General features: G+C 43.1%; 1 protein-coding gene across 2 annotated transcripts in view; it reads right to left on the bottom strand.

The window, feature by feature from the left end:
* The window catches only part of CTBP2 (C-terminal binding protein 2), a 134,791-nt gene that overhangs the window by 47,825 nt on the left and 73,642 nt on the right, over window positions 1-13,324 (bottom strand). For both annotated transcript variants that reach the window (XM_085064617.1, XM_085064618.1), the window contains exon 2: window positions 11,872-12,031. In XM_085064617.1, coding sequence (XP_084920743.1) covers window positions 11,872-11,929 — 58 coding nt within the window. In that variant the 5' untranslated portion in view covers window positions 11,930-12,031. The remainder of the gene's footprint in view (window positions 1-11,871; window positions 12,032-13,324) is intronic.

Genomic DNA, 13,324 nt, shown 5'->3' with positions numbered 1-13,324 from the left:
CCTGGATCCCTGGCAGTGTCCAAGGCCAGGTTGGACAGGAATTGGAGCAGCCTGGGACAGTGGAAGGTGTTCCACGGCAGGGGTGGAACTGGATGAACTTTAAGGTCCCTTCCAGCCCAAACCATTTTGCAATTCTATGAAATTCCATTAAATGATTCTGTTCCTATTTCTGCATCTGGACCCAAGCAGGATGGCCAGGAGAGGACACAGAGGTCCTGAGGCCAAACCTGATGTAACTGATCCCATTTCTTGGCAGTGCAGGAGGCACCAGCACCCACATCCTCAACATGAGGGGGGGACAAGGACTGGGGAACAGGCGGAAAATTTATTCTCCCTTTATCTTTTAATTCTAGAGGTATTTTGGGAAAGAAAAAAAAAACCCACAGAAGGAAAAAAAAAGCAGATCAAGAGATTAAATGCTCTGGTATTTCAGATCACGTGAAAAATGCAGAGTTTTGACTTAATACCCTGATTTTCAGTTTAGCATTCATCTCCTACATGGTAAATTTGGCCACGATATTTGGTTACGATACAACAACCACAGAAGTCTGCTCTGAAAAAAAGGTGATGACAGAGTAGAAGAAAGGTGGGCCCATTGTTTAGACACTGCATTCAAAACCAATGGCAAGAAATGTGAGCCTGGAACCCTCTTGCAGTGAATGTGAAACAAACAGTGCCAGAAAGTGCCATTCTCTTCCCATGAGGGGAGTGTTTTACACATAAAACCCAGGGTATGAAATCAGGATGCTAAATCTGCAACACAACTGTGTAAACAACATTTTTTGGTGTCCGTAGCACTGACTCAGGAGAGATTGGCTGCAAAATTTCATTCATATTGATATAAAACATTTCATTACCTATTCTGAAAGCAAGTTGCTGGAAGAATTATTCTGTGCAACAAAATAATACAGATTGAGATGACTTTTGCTTCTTATTATTGTAAAATATATTTCAACTATAAATTTAAATCCTATTTATATTGGGAAAAATGTTTTTAATGTAGATTAAGATGTTGATGTTTTCTCTCTAATTATTTTCTTCTGGGAGAGAGCGGAACAGAAACAATGTGCCAAATGTAATTTCTGGCAAAAACTGTAAGATGCAGCAGTATGGGAAAGGCTACTTCTCTTTCAAAGGCAAAGGAATCCTACCCCTGGTAGTGAAAAATCCTCTGGAGAACAAACACATCTCTTGTTAATGGAGAGAGCAGGTATCAGGACACCCAGCCTTTATACCTCGCTCTGCCACTGTCAGAGAGTAAATTGCTTAATTTCTTACTTGCTGATTCCCCTTCCATCAAGAGGGATATAATAATGTACACCTCTCACACTCGGATGGTGTTAAGATTAATCAGTGTTTGTCATATGTTTTCAGGTGACAAGGTACAAAGCTACTGGGAGGATAAATGCTCCTGCTCTCCCTGCCTGGGCTTTCAAGGACTGCGTGTGATTGTGCCTAATGACCCCCCAAAGCCTCTCCTGAACATCCTCCTCCCGTGTTCAGCTTGCAGGATGCCAGGGAAGCAGAAATGAGCTAAACTACACTGTGGTGTACCATGGATGCCATGGAGAAGAAAAGCAATGGGAGGCAGTGTGAGTAATGCACACACATGCATGCATGCGCACAAACTGAAAAGAAACAAAATTAAAAAAAAAAAAAAAGGGAGAATAAAAGCAGCAAGAAAATGTTCCAAATCCTTTGAAACTACTGCATTTGCTAAAATTTGGCTCTGCAAAAATCTCCCTCACGGTGGCAATAAGCACTCTGCCTAGATGGACTTTTTAACAGTCTCCTGAAATTAAGGGAGCACAAAGAGAAAATTAGCAGGATTGTGCTGGAATCATTTTCAATAATCAAAGGAGCAGCACAGCATCTGAAAGCACTCAGCGCTTGAAGCCGTGCCACATGCTTTTACCAATTTCCAAACCAAAAGCATCGATGCTTTGTAACTTCAACAAAACGCTCGCAAACACCAACTTGGTGCCTTACAACAAAACACCCTTAAGATCAGCCGGTTATTAAACAATCATTGCCTCATGGAACTCTGCATTTTGATGACTTTAAAGCAAAAAAAAAAAAAAAACCAACCAAAAGCTTATGTCCGTTTGTAACTCAATCCCCCATGGCTGGGATAGAATGTGCCATAACCGTTGGCGTGACAGGCTCCAGGAATGCACCAGCACACAGTGCCCTGAAATGTGACGCACAAACTGCAGCCAGTGACTGTGCTCAGTCGCCATTCCCATCAGTGACATATCACTGGGCAAAGGCAGATGGAAAATAAAAGGTCAATATGGGACCCCAACAAACGAACAGCAAAGGACCTGCCTCCCATGCCAAAGCCAGCAGGCGTTTCCTCTCTAAACTTGTGACACTGCACTGCAGTGCTCTTCTGAATAATTTCCCAAGAATTTCCCCAAAACCCCACAAAGTCAACATGAAGAGAGAGCGTGAAAGGGCTTTTCTGCTCCCACCAGCCAGCGTTGTGCTGAGAAGGTGCATGGAAGTATTTCACAAAAAGAAATGAGTGACCTTTCCTTTATCCTGTGGACTTGCCTCTCCGCTGCGGTTTTGTGCCGATCACTGTGTGGAAGGGCTTGGATGTAGGAGCCAACATCCTACATCATGACAGTGCTCCTTCACAGCCCCATGGCCAGCCAGCCCACCTCTCCAATCACTGCCACACCACAGCTCTCTGTTTGGAGCCATTTCATTCCCTTTTCACACAAGGGTGCCCTACCCCAGTTTTCCCTATGATGACAGGGAATAGCTGGAGCTGTGCCAGGGCAGGGTAAGGCTGGATCTCAGCGAAAGGTTCTTCCCTCAGAAGGTGCTGGGCACTGCCCAGGCTCCCCAGGGAATGGGCACAGCCTGAGGCTGCCAGAGCTCCAGAAGCATTTGGACAGCACTGCCAGTGATGCACAGGGTGGGATTGTTGGGGTGACTGTGCAGAGCCAGGAGTTGAACTCAGTGATTCCTGAGGGTCACTTCCAGCTCAGGACATTGTGTGATTCTATGAAATTACCTTCTATTCATTTCACAATGAGGAGTGTGCCAGAAGCACCCCAATGAGCAAGTGATAATTTAGCACCTCATGTTATCCTGCTCTCTGAGCAAAGCCTTGGAGGTTGCCCCGAGAAATTATAGATATCCCATCCCTAGAAGTGTCCAAGGCGAGGCTGGACAGGGCTCAGAGCAACCTGGTCAAGTGAAAAGTGTCCCTGCCCATGGCAGGGGGTGGAAATAGATGATCTTTAAAGTCCCTTCTAACCCAAACCATTCCACGATTTGTCATCCAGGAAGAAAATCAGACTGCAGGTAACAAATGCAGGAAGGCAACAGTCATCTAAAGCACACACAGCTAAAAAGAGAAGTGCAGCTGTAAAACACACTTTGAGCCATTGGAATGAGCCTTACAAGCTTTTCAAACTTCAATCAGAAGCAATTTTGCCTTTAAGTATGGGGAAACTCCAATAAAAGTTGGCAGAAACAGCACTGTCACATTCCTCCATCAACAAAGGGATAATAAAAATATCAGATGTATCCCTACAGCACACAGCTAGACAGTCTCAAGGACTACAAAATAAGAATCAATCTGGATGCTGAATGGCGGGTGAAAAGCAGCAGACAAGGTTCATTGGGCACATCCCTCAACCATTCCCAAAGATCTAATCTGTGAATGCTCTTAAAAATAATCCTCTAGAAATCACATCAAGCACCTTGTCTCCAAAACTGGGTATTAGACTTTGAGGTCAAATCTCATCATTTTTAATAAGAATTCAGGATCAAGATTTAAACAGCATGCGTAATGAAAAGCATGGGAATTATATCTGTCCCAGAAAGCAGTAGAGAAATCCACTGTTAAATGAATATATATTGTAAATCTGAACTCTGCCACGCATGCCTGGGCTTTGCATAAAAAATAATTAATGACTAGACTGTAACACGGGCCTGGGGAGATAAACAGGCTGGGATTCAGGGTGTCTCTCTGCCTTACCTCCCCTGACGATGCCAAGAGCTTGAAACATGCACTTCCCTTGCAGACCCAGCACAGATAAAAAACAAAACCAAACAGGAGGGAATATTACTTTAATTAAAAAAAAAAAAAAGAAGTCTTGCTCTTTAAAAAGACTGCTTTTTTGTACTGTTGTATTGCAAACCATCAAATGTAAGCTGTATCTCACTATGGTCCCTCACCATCCTTGCTCACATTCATTTGCTGAGTCAATCAAATATCTATAACATTATCATTATCAGCAGCAACACAGTTTTCTCTCAAGAATGGGTGTCAATCTATACCTGAGGCTATTCTGTGAACTTAACCTGCTTATTACTATGTTTTGAGGTGCTAGATGGCAGCAGAGAGTGTTTTGTTTTAAACAAAAATTAAAAAGATAATAAAAAAAAAGAAAAACCAAATTAATAGTGTTAAGCTAATGGGCTATATAAAAGTGTCACTAAGAAATGATCAATGTCCTTCAATTTTAAGAAATTCAAAACCAACCCAAAACTTCCTCTTTGAAGAAAGCTCTCAGATAGAAAAGCCATAATGAAAACCTTCACTGTTTTGGCACTCCAATCCATTACATCTGTTTATGGAGAGAAAAAAATATAAAAGAAAAGTTGTGTAATGTGTTTCCCTGCAGCTTTATTTTAGTATAGCCAGATGTCCTACTCCTGTCAAAACATTTACCAATAAATATTCAGGAAATCAGGATAAATTCAAAAAGACTGGTCCAGATCCAAACACCATCAGTCCCTGAAACAGTGTTACTTAGGAGTCAGATATGAGTTTTTTTCTGTCCTTTTGAAGGAAAACCCATCCTGTTCTCATCTCTCCCCGAGGACTGATCATTGCTCATCACATTTTTGGAAGCAGCCAACTTCCACCCCCTGGATGCTGGAGGAGCTTCTGGAGCTCAGGAAGAGTTGCCAGGGCTGCCCCAAGGCTGTGCTCCAACTACCCCTTCCCAGTGAATATTCTGGGAATATTATCACTTTTCTGAGTAATCTTCAAATGCGGGGGAGGATTTAGAGTAAGGAGGGAAAAAAAGCCCAGATAGAATGACAACATGTTAATCCCTAAACCGGTTAATTTCAACGGGAAATGTGGTAAGGATGGAAATTAAGTTGATGGTATTGAAGTCATCAGCTGTAATTGTTTCTTAATTAATGACATGAAGTTGTAAAGCGTGTTACATGGAACCTTGTCTGGAGGCTGGGGAAAATGGAAAAATACAAGGCAGAATTAAGAGTTAGACACGTATTAAGTTCCCATAAACGTGGGTTTAAACACAGGGAGAACACCACAGAAGTGTTTTTTCCTATTTTGGTACATATGGCCCTCAAGCCCAGGGAAAGGGGAGCTCTCCTTCCTGCAATAGCTTGAGTCACAGATCTACTGCAACACAGCTGCACACCAAATTAATGGAATTTTTGTCTGTAACCTTATCTAAATGTGTCTTACTCTTTCCTGGATGCCTGGGGCATTTTGTCAGGCTGGCTTCGTATCTGGCTCCAGTCCTGCATCTTGTCATGCACATTTCCCTATGGAATGTCACAGGAGTGAATGTATAGGAAAAACATCCACACAGGACTGGAAGCTACTGGAGCAGCCTGTGCATCCATGCAAGGACAACAGCACACTCCTGGATATGAGCTCCATCCCAAAGCACAAGAAGGACTCTTAGAGGCATGGAGAGTTCTTGATTCAGCACAGAAAAAGGGTTGACATTCATGGAATAAGGTCAGTAAGTGTGAATAATATTGGTAACCCCAGTGAGGTTGCTTGAACTTTCTACATCCACAGGACATTGTCCAATTAAAAAAAAAATTAAAATTTTAACAAAACCTGTCAATGACAAGCAATTCCCAAACCTGCCATACCTCTGTCAGCAAAGGGGTAATTAAAAGTACTCTTTTTTACTGGGATAAAAGAGGTGTAATCCAGGTTTTGTATGAATTTGAAGTAATTTTCTGAATCCCCCATAAAGGCCACAGAACTTAATTCTTGCAAAAGCAAAACATCAGGAGCAGCCAGACTGATCTTCAGTTTGCATAAATCAGCACAGGGTGCAATGGCAGAAGATCTGACAAGCTAATACTGCTTTTTCTCTAGGCTAAATGTGGTAAGCAACCCTTCCTTAAAAGCCTGATAGTTTATGTGCTTTGAGGTGGAAACTTTAAAAAAAAAAAAAAAAAGGTAAAAAAAGCTTTATTGTGGGGGGAAATCCTTGTACTGTGTTTTATATTAATGGAACAAAGAAACTCAAATCCACTAGATAAAAAAGGTCTACACTTATTCTAAATAAGTCACTTTTACTCAGGACAAGCAGTTTCTTCCGTGCTTGATATCATCTTTAACTCATTGTTTCTCATCAAATGCCTAGTGGTGATAAGGATTTCCTGAGATAATAAGATTCTATTTCTAAGCAGTAAAAACAAGTATTATCAGATGCTACTTGGTGTGCAAATTTGCACGAATGGAAGAAAATTTCTCTACCCAAATAAAAAATGTACTCATTTTGGCTACTATTACATTATACCAAGGAGCAAGAATTGGAGGCAGCCACTTTCCAGAGTTGTAGTTTTAAAGTATATTTTCCCTTTTGGTTCCAGGAGCAAGGTTCCTCTATTTTTTACCATGAATGGACTGTGACTATTGAATGAGAACCTATTCTACAGTTGGCTCTCAGTGATGTGTGAGCCCAGACCTCAGGGACACATTGTTCAAACGCTGCTGAAAAGTCAGAAACATCACAATTCTTCAGGGGCACTTTTATTGAGGGTTAGTGTGGGGTTGTATTTAACAATAAGAAAGTGCACAGTAAGCAATAATTATCATTGTGGTTATTAAGTCCACTTCTATGGAGGATAAACTGAAATAAAGAGGTAAAAAGCACCCCTGCCATAGATACAGGTAGGTGCCATAGTACCTACTTAAATACATAGTGTATTTATTCATTCAAATATCACTGGACATGATTTGCATTGACTTCTGTCACAGGTGGAAATGTGGAATACAAAATTTGTGTCCACCCTTGAAATGAACTAACCAGCCTCATACAGCCACAGCAGAGATAACTCTGGGGATGTTGAAAACACCCATTCCTACCCCAAATTCCCTCCTCCATCTCACACAATCACTGAGGTTGGAAAAGACCTCCAAGACCATTGAGTCCAAGCTGTCCCTGATCCCCACCTTGTTCCCAGCCCTGAGTGCCACATCCAGGCCATCCTTGGACACCTCCAGGGATGGGGATCCAAACCTCCCTGGGCAGCCCCTCCACCCACCCTGTGATTCCATGATCCCAGCTGGAAGATGCCTATTCAAGGTCTGCCAGATAAATTACTGCATCAAGGACTCAGACCAACCCAAGAGGCTTCAGTAACCACAGCAGGGTCACATTCCCTCCGAGAAACAAGGGCTGGTGGAGAGTCAAGGCCACACACAAATACTACAGTGGCTGGAAGGTAAATGCATGAGGAATTCCCACAGGAAATACGAATTATGGGAAGCACCACAAAAGCCTCAGCTGAAGAGGACACCAGGGTGCCACTCGGAATGTAAGGCAGTATGTCAAAAAGCCAGAGACTCGTGCATTAAGCACTGAAAATATTATGTGACTGTGCTGGCATTTATCAGCCATCAGACATATCAAAGGATCTGAAAGAAAACAAAGAATACGAGTGGCTTGTTTGCCCTGCAAACAGCTCTATTTTGCAAAGTACAGACAACTTTGGTGGCACAAACTGACACGTAAGGACATGATTTCCCACTGGATAATGACAAATCCTGGAGCAAAAACTGTCAGAAGATGTCTGGGCTCACTTGGCCTTGCAATTATTTTTTCACTTTGCTTCTTGCTCATCTCAGGGCTGCCACTTTTGGGGCATGTGTTGAAAGCTTAACAGACTCATAAATGTTAGTGCAAACTATAACTTCTAAAGCCAGGCATTCCCATTCCATGGCACTGGTGTTGAAGACAGGATAGCAGAGCTGCACTGGGCTGGAGCAGAGGAAACGCTTGGGATCATCACAGAGGAATTCAGGGGTGTTGGGAAACCCGTGTTTCACACATAGACAAGATGCTGCCATCCTGCATCTGGGATGTGCCACCCCTGCTGCCTTGTCCCTGGTGAGCTGTGACACTCACAAGGAAATGACACACTGCCATAGCACCTTCTCCTCTGCCTTCTCCCAAAGACACAGCCAGCATTGGTGGATGGGCTGCTCCTCACTCCCTGCCTGGCTCCTGGTGCTGTTTAATATTTGTTTAACCATATTGACAGAAGCACGGGATAAAGATCAGCTGAGCAGGCAGCAGAAATGATGCTGCAAGTCATTTCCTTGCCCAGGAATGCCTTGTGCAGGCACTGGAGTCCCATGGGAGGGATGGATACCACGGCAGTGCCAAGTCCTCTGAGTGTGGGGTTTCTTGGAGGCATGACAGACACCTTGTTCTGCCACAGGTAGCACAGAAACAATTACATCGAATCGCTCTGCTGTTGTTTCCTAAATGGAAGGCAGGTGAACTGCCCTGAGGGCTTTTGCTGCCATTTCTTTGAAAAGCTGGGAAGCTGCACCAGGTTTGGGAACAGGCCCACTCCTCCACACAGCAACTTGGCTGCAAAATTCAGGCCCTTTTTATCCCAGGCAGAGCAGGCGGGTCTGGCAGCTCCACAGCCATGGCTGCAGGACTGCCTCGGCTTTGTTTCACACACAGCAAAGCCAACAGCCCTCCCTCTCCATCTCCCACTCGGACACGGCTCCACAGTTTTTACTGTAACTCTTCTTTTCTTTTTAATTCACCCTGAGGTAAAAAACCCATCATGGAATGGAAAATCTCAGCTCAAACAAATTTTCAATGTGGCAAAATCACAAGCTCATGGGAACGGGACCCAAAAGAGAGGCTGCTGGACCAGTCTGACTCCACACAGCACCAGCTGCTCCACCTCTAAAGCATATTTTGACCCACTATGGAATAAGACACAATTCCACAAGCAGGAATTATGTAAACCACTCTGCATATATTATATGCAAAAGCCCCAGCCATTCAATGGGTCCATCTTTCCACCCACATGGATCCAATTACAGAATAGGCACCCAAAGTCTCTGGGACAACCAAAAGAGAAAGAAATGGGTAAGTCAAGACCACTGTGAGCACACTCCAACTTCACTTCATTCAGATGGGCATCACCAACCCACTTAATTGTTGACAGACTATTCAAAATGTCTTTGCTGCGGGCTGTTGCCCTGAAATTCCTCTATCCCCTCAAGTCTGGACCTTTATCCCACCCATACTCTTCTACAGATCAAAATTTGTGACCTGGTCAAAAAGCTCACATCTTCAAACCAGCCTGCTCAGGGCAAAAAGTAACACTGTCATACAAAGATGTCATAAATACATATTAAAAAAAAACCCCAAACCAGAAGAGCTGGTGAAGCTGAGCCACGCACTGAGTCTGCACAGCTCCTCTCTTTGGAAGACTCATAAACCTGCCTGTAAAGGCTGTGAACTGGTTTTTTAAACGATACCACCTCCTTGTATGGCTTGGATTATTTTTCCACGCCAGATGCACTTTTTACAGAGTAATACAAACACTGCAGCTCCTTAATAAACTCTTTTAATGCCGCGACAGTTTGTAAGGCATTTCCCTCAACATGTGTCTGGTTATGGTTTCAGTGAGCCTGCAGGAAGAAGAATCTGTCTGGCAGTTTGGACAGTGATTACAACATGTAGCCTGAGGATATTTCACCTCCAGACCTGCCTCCATCCTGCTGCATGGAATAAAGTCTGCTCCTAACAAACTGCAAGGGTTTGTGCTGGGAATAGTAAAAGGGATGGTATATGCAGCTTCAGGAAAAACACAGAAATCCACCTCTGTGCTACCAGACATTTAGTCTTTCATCAGGTAAATGCAGCTTTGTATCCCATTCACATTTAAAGGGAAAAGCTCCTTAAGTGCTTCCACAGAACAGGAAATCATTAAAAGCAACTATTTTGGACCACATTGCCCTCAGCTTGATGGAGCAGCAGATTCTTCTCACTGAACACAATTCTGTTAAGCAAAGACTCCTCTCCTCCATCTGCTGAAGTAGTTCCCTAATTTCTCATCATCTTTCACTGATTACTCCACACAGCTTTGAAGACAAAACCGAGAAAAATGATCTTTTTTTAATTCAAAGTGTGTTTTCACAGCAGCTGGAGTGGCCCCTTTCAGTGCTTTTTTATGCTAGAATCCAAGATTAGGAGTCTATATTAAAAAATAGCCATCAGACAGACCAGTATAGTATTCAGCTGCCCTACAAGCCTAGTATTGGCAAATCTGAAGCTTTTGGCATTTTTCAAGGTAGTTTTTACAATGCTTTTCACACTCAGTCCTTGTCTGTTGCTCACAAGTACAACACAACAGCATCTTGCAATGGTGACTCCCTCCCATCATTTCCATCAAATTACAAACCCAGCGGCAAATGACAAAGTATACTTTAAAAAGTTATGTATCCTGCACATTTACAGATTAGAAAAGAATATCTTTTGACCAAGAAAGAGAAAAAAGCTCACATATCAGAGAAAAATAATCTAAACTTCCATCACATCTAAAGCTCTGTTAGCAGGTTTGTCGTATGATCCTTTTGAATTTCTTGTACACTCAGCAACTAGATCTGATGGTAAACATCAAACCAGGAAGGCTGCTTTTGAAAATCCAGGCTCAGCTGATAGAACTCTTTTAAGTCAAGTTCAAAGTAAGTTTTGAAGATGAGATAGTGTGCTACACCTGAGTGTTTATGACATTCTGTAGGAGGAAGAGGCAGCTCCACATTGCAGCGTACTCTGGATACTCCCTCCTAACTCATCTTCTCTGCTTTGTCTCCCCTTTTCCAAAATTAACAGGGCAAAATTAAGAGCTGAGTAACTTATGTTGAGTCCAGAACAGCAGCAATGGAGAGTAAGCAATATGTAACACAGAAAAACCAAGGCAAAACCCACCCTTGTCCTGCTGATCAGCATTTCACACTCACTGGAACTCCACAAAGCCCCACACATTTTGCTCAAACGGGCACAGCACGACTCCCCTGTGAGCTCTGTGCTTTCATCCACCACCAAATCCTGTTTCACCTCGTTGGCATTCAAGTAACACTGCAAATTGTTACCCTGCAGGCCCCTATCAATCTCCTTAAGAGCAGCTGAACACTGGAACTCCTGAAGAGATGTCAGATATTCTCCCTAAAATAACACTCTGCTCTGCATTTGTTGCTGATGGCAAAACTCACGCGAGCATTGGAGAATTACTGGAGTGTACGCCAAAAAGTCAGAGCTTGTTTGCCATCACTTGAGTTCTGTCATAAGTAACTGACACCATGTGAGCTGCAATAGAAAATGTATCCTAAAAACTTTTTCTGCTGGAAGATTGATCTGGAAGGTAAAAGTCACCTGTGCTGTGACACTGTAACACACCATGAATGAAGAATTATAGCAAAGCTGCCTGACCCCAGCACACCAACCAAAGAAAAGCTGTTACATAATATGTGCTCAAAACCTATAGAACAACAACTCTTAAATTTTCTCTTAAATTTTCTTCAGTTTCTTACAGGACTATAGTAAATATGTTTCAAATTGGGACCGACAAAGTTGTTTTAGTAGAAATTAGGATAAAAGGAGAAGACCTCATAATTAAACAAAAATATTGGTCACAGGACTGGCAAGTGACTTCCAAGTAAGTAACCAGAACAGTATGATTGTATTTTGATAATGGTATATTGATATATTTTGGATTTGGATCTCTTTATGCCTAAGTACTGAAAGAAACAAGGAAAAATTAGATATTCTACCCTCATCATCTGTCAGAAAAAGGAGAGCACACTCTTACCTTCACAAATTCTGTCCAGTCGCTGCCGCTTGACTTTGTGTTTATCCACAAGTGCCATTCTTGACGGTATTTTGCAACTTTCTGACTCAAAAAGCACAGCAGTCCCCCAGGAACTTAGGAAAACTCACAGGAGTCGGCGTGCATACCGCCACTGTGGATCCTGCAGAGAAAGGAGAGGAGTCGTGAGATTGGTGGATTTCCCATCACTGGAAGTGCTCAAGGCCAGGGTGGATGGGGCTCACAGCCTGGGATGGTGAAAGGTGCCCCTGCCCATGACAGAGGGTGGAATGAGATGGGATTTGAAGTCCCTTCCAGCCCAAACCAGTGTGGGATTTCCAGCACACCAGGTGGGATCTGCCTGTGCCCAACAGCAGAGCAGGTTTTAAAAAGGATGGCTGTGAGTTTGGTGCTTCCAGCCCCAGCGTCCCACCAGTCACACATCTGGCACCACAAATCAGTCTCTTTATCCTCCCTGCGATCCCAAAACCCAGCCTTGTACACAAGAACTGCCAAAGCACTGCATGGGCTTCCCAGTTTTATTTCTGACTGAAAAATCTATTCCTAGCGGATAAAATCCGTGAGGTTATTTTGTAGACTCGCATATGTTGAAAGAGCCTTAGAGAGTATATAAAACAGGGGAAGTAGTTTTTGCTGTGCCAGTACTCTCATACACAAACCACTTTCATATTTAAGCCTTGCCCTGTAAAAGTCATCAATGGACCTTGAATTTGCAAGAAGACCTTGATGTCTATTCCAGCTGTCACTGCAGCCTGTCCTTGTCCTCTTACTTGAAGGGCAACATTAAACTTTGGATTCTGTTTCTAGTGGACACATTTTCAATGCCATTGAGATAAATTGATCCATGAAGCCACATGTGTGGCTGAGGTACAAGAAATGCTCTCCAAAGAGACAACAGCTGAAGGTTTTCTGCATTTTGGTGGCCCAGAGGAAGACCCTAATGGATACTCTCAAGTCTGATGCATTTTGCTGCTACAGAAAGCCAAAGGTTTGTTTAATCCCTGAACACTCTGAGCTCAGCTGCAGCCTCTGGATGTGCTGTTGTGGCACTTCTACCCAACAGTCTTTTTGTAAAACCAGATCGGAGTTTTTCAAAGCAAGTCCCACAACAGCATTTGTGCATTAAGACAGGAAGAAGAGACCTCATGCTGTCAATGAATTCCAACAATTCAGCACTGTGTGCACTAATATTTTATACAACCACTGATTCAGTGTCCTCTTTTGTATTTTGAGGTGAAGAAAGACAACCCTGATAAAAGCTACAAACCTTCCCAAGGAGGCATCCTGCTCAAGAAAGAGGCCTTCGCCCCCCACCAGCCATCCACCACTCACCAAAAGGCATCAAAAGTACAGAATTAGTGTACATCTGTGATTTCTAGAGGCAAAGCCAAGCACCACATTTTCAGAGACTTTGCAAGGAGGAGCAAGGAAGAGG

This window comes from Lichenostomus cassidix, chromosome 6 (genome assembly GCF_008360975.1).
Source record: "Lichenostomus cassidix isolate B80296 chromosome 6, HeHo_3.0, whole genome shotgun sequence".
Classification (NCBI taxonomy): domain Eukaryota; kingdom Metazoa; phylum Chordata; class Aves; order Passeriformes; family Meliphagidae; genus Lichenostomus; species Lichenostomus cassidix.
The sequence above is the reverse complement of the archived record's forward strand: the minus strand, read 5'-3'. Positions and strand labels throughout refer to the sequence as shown.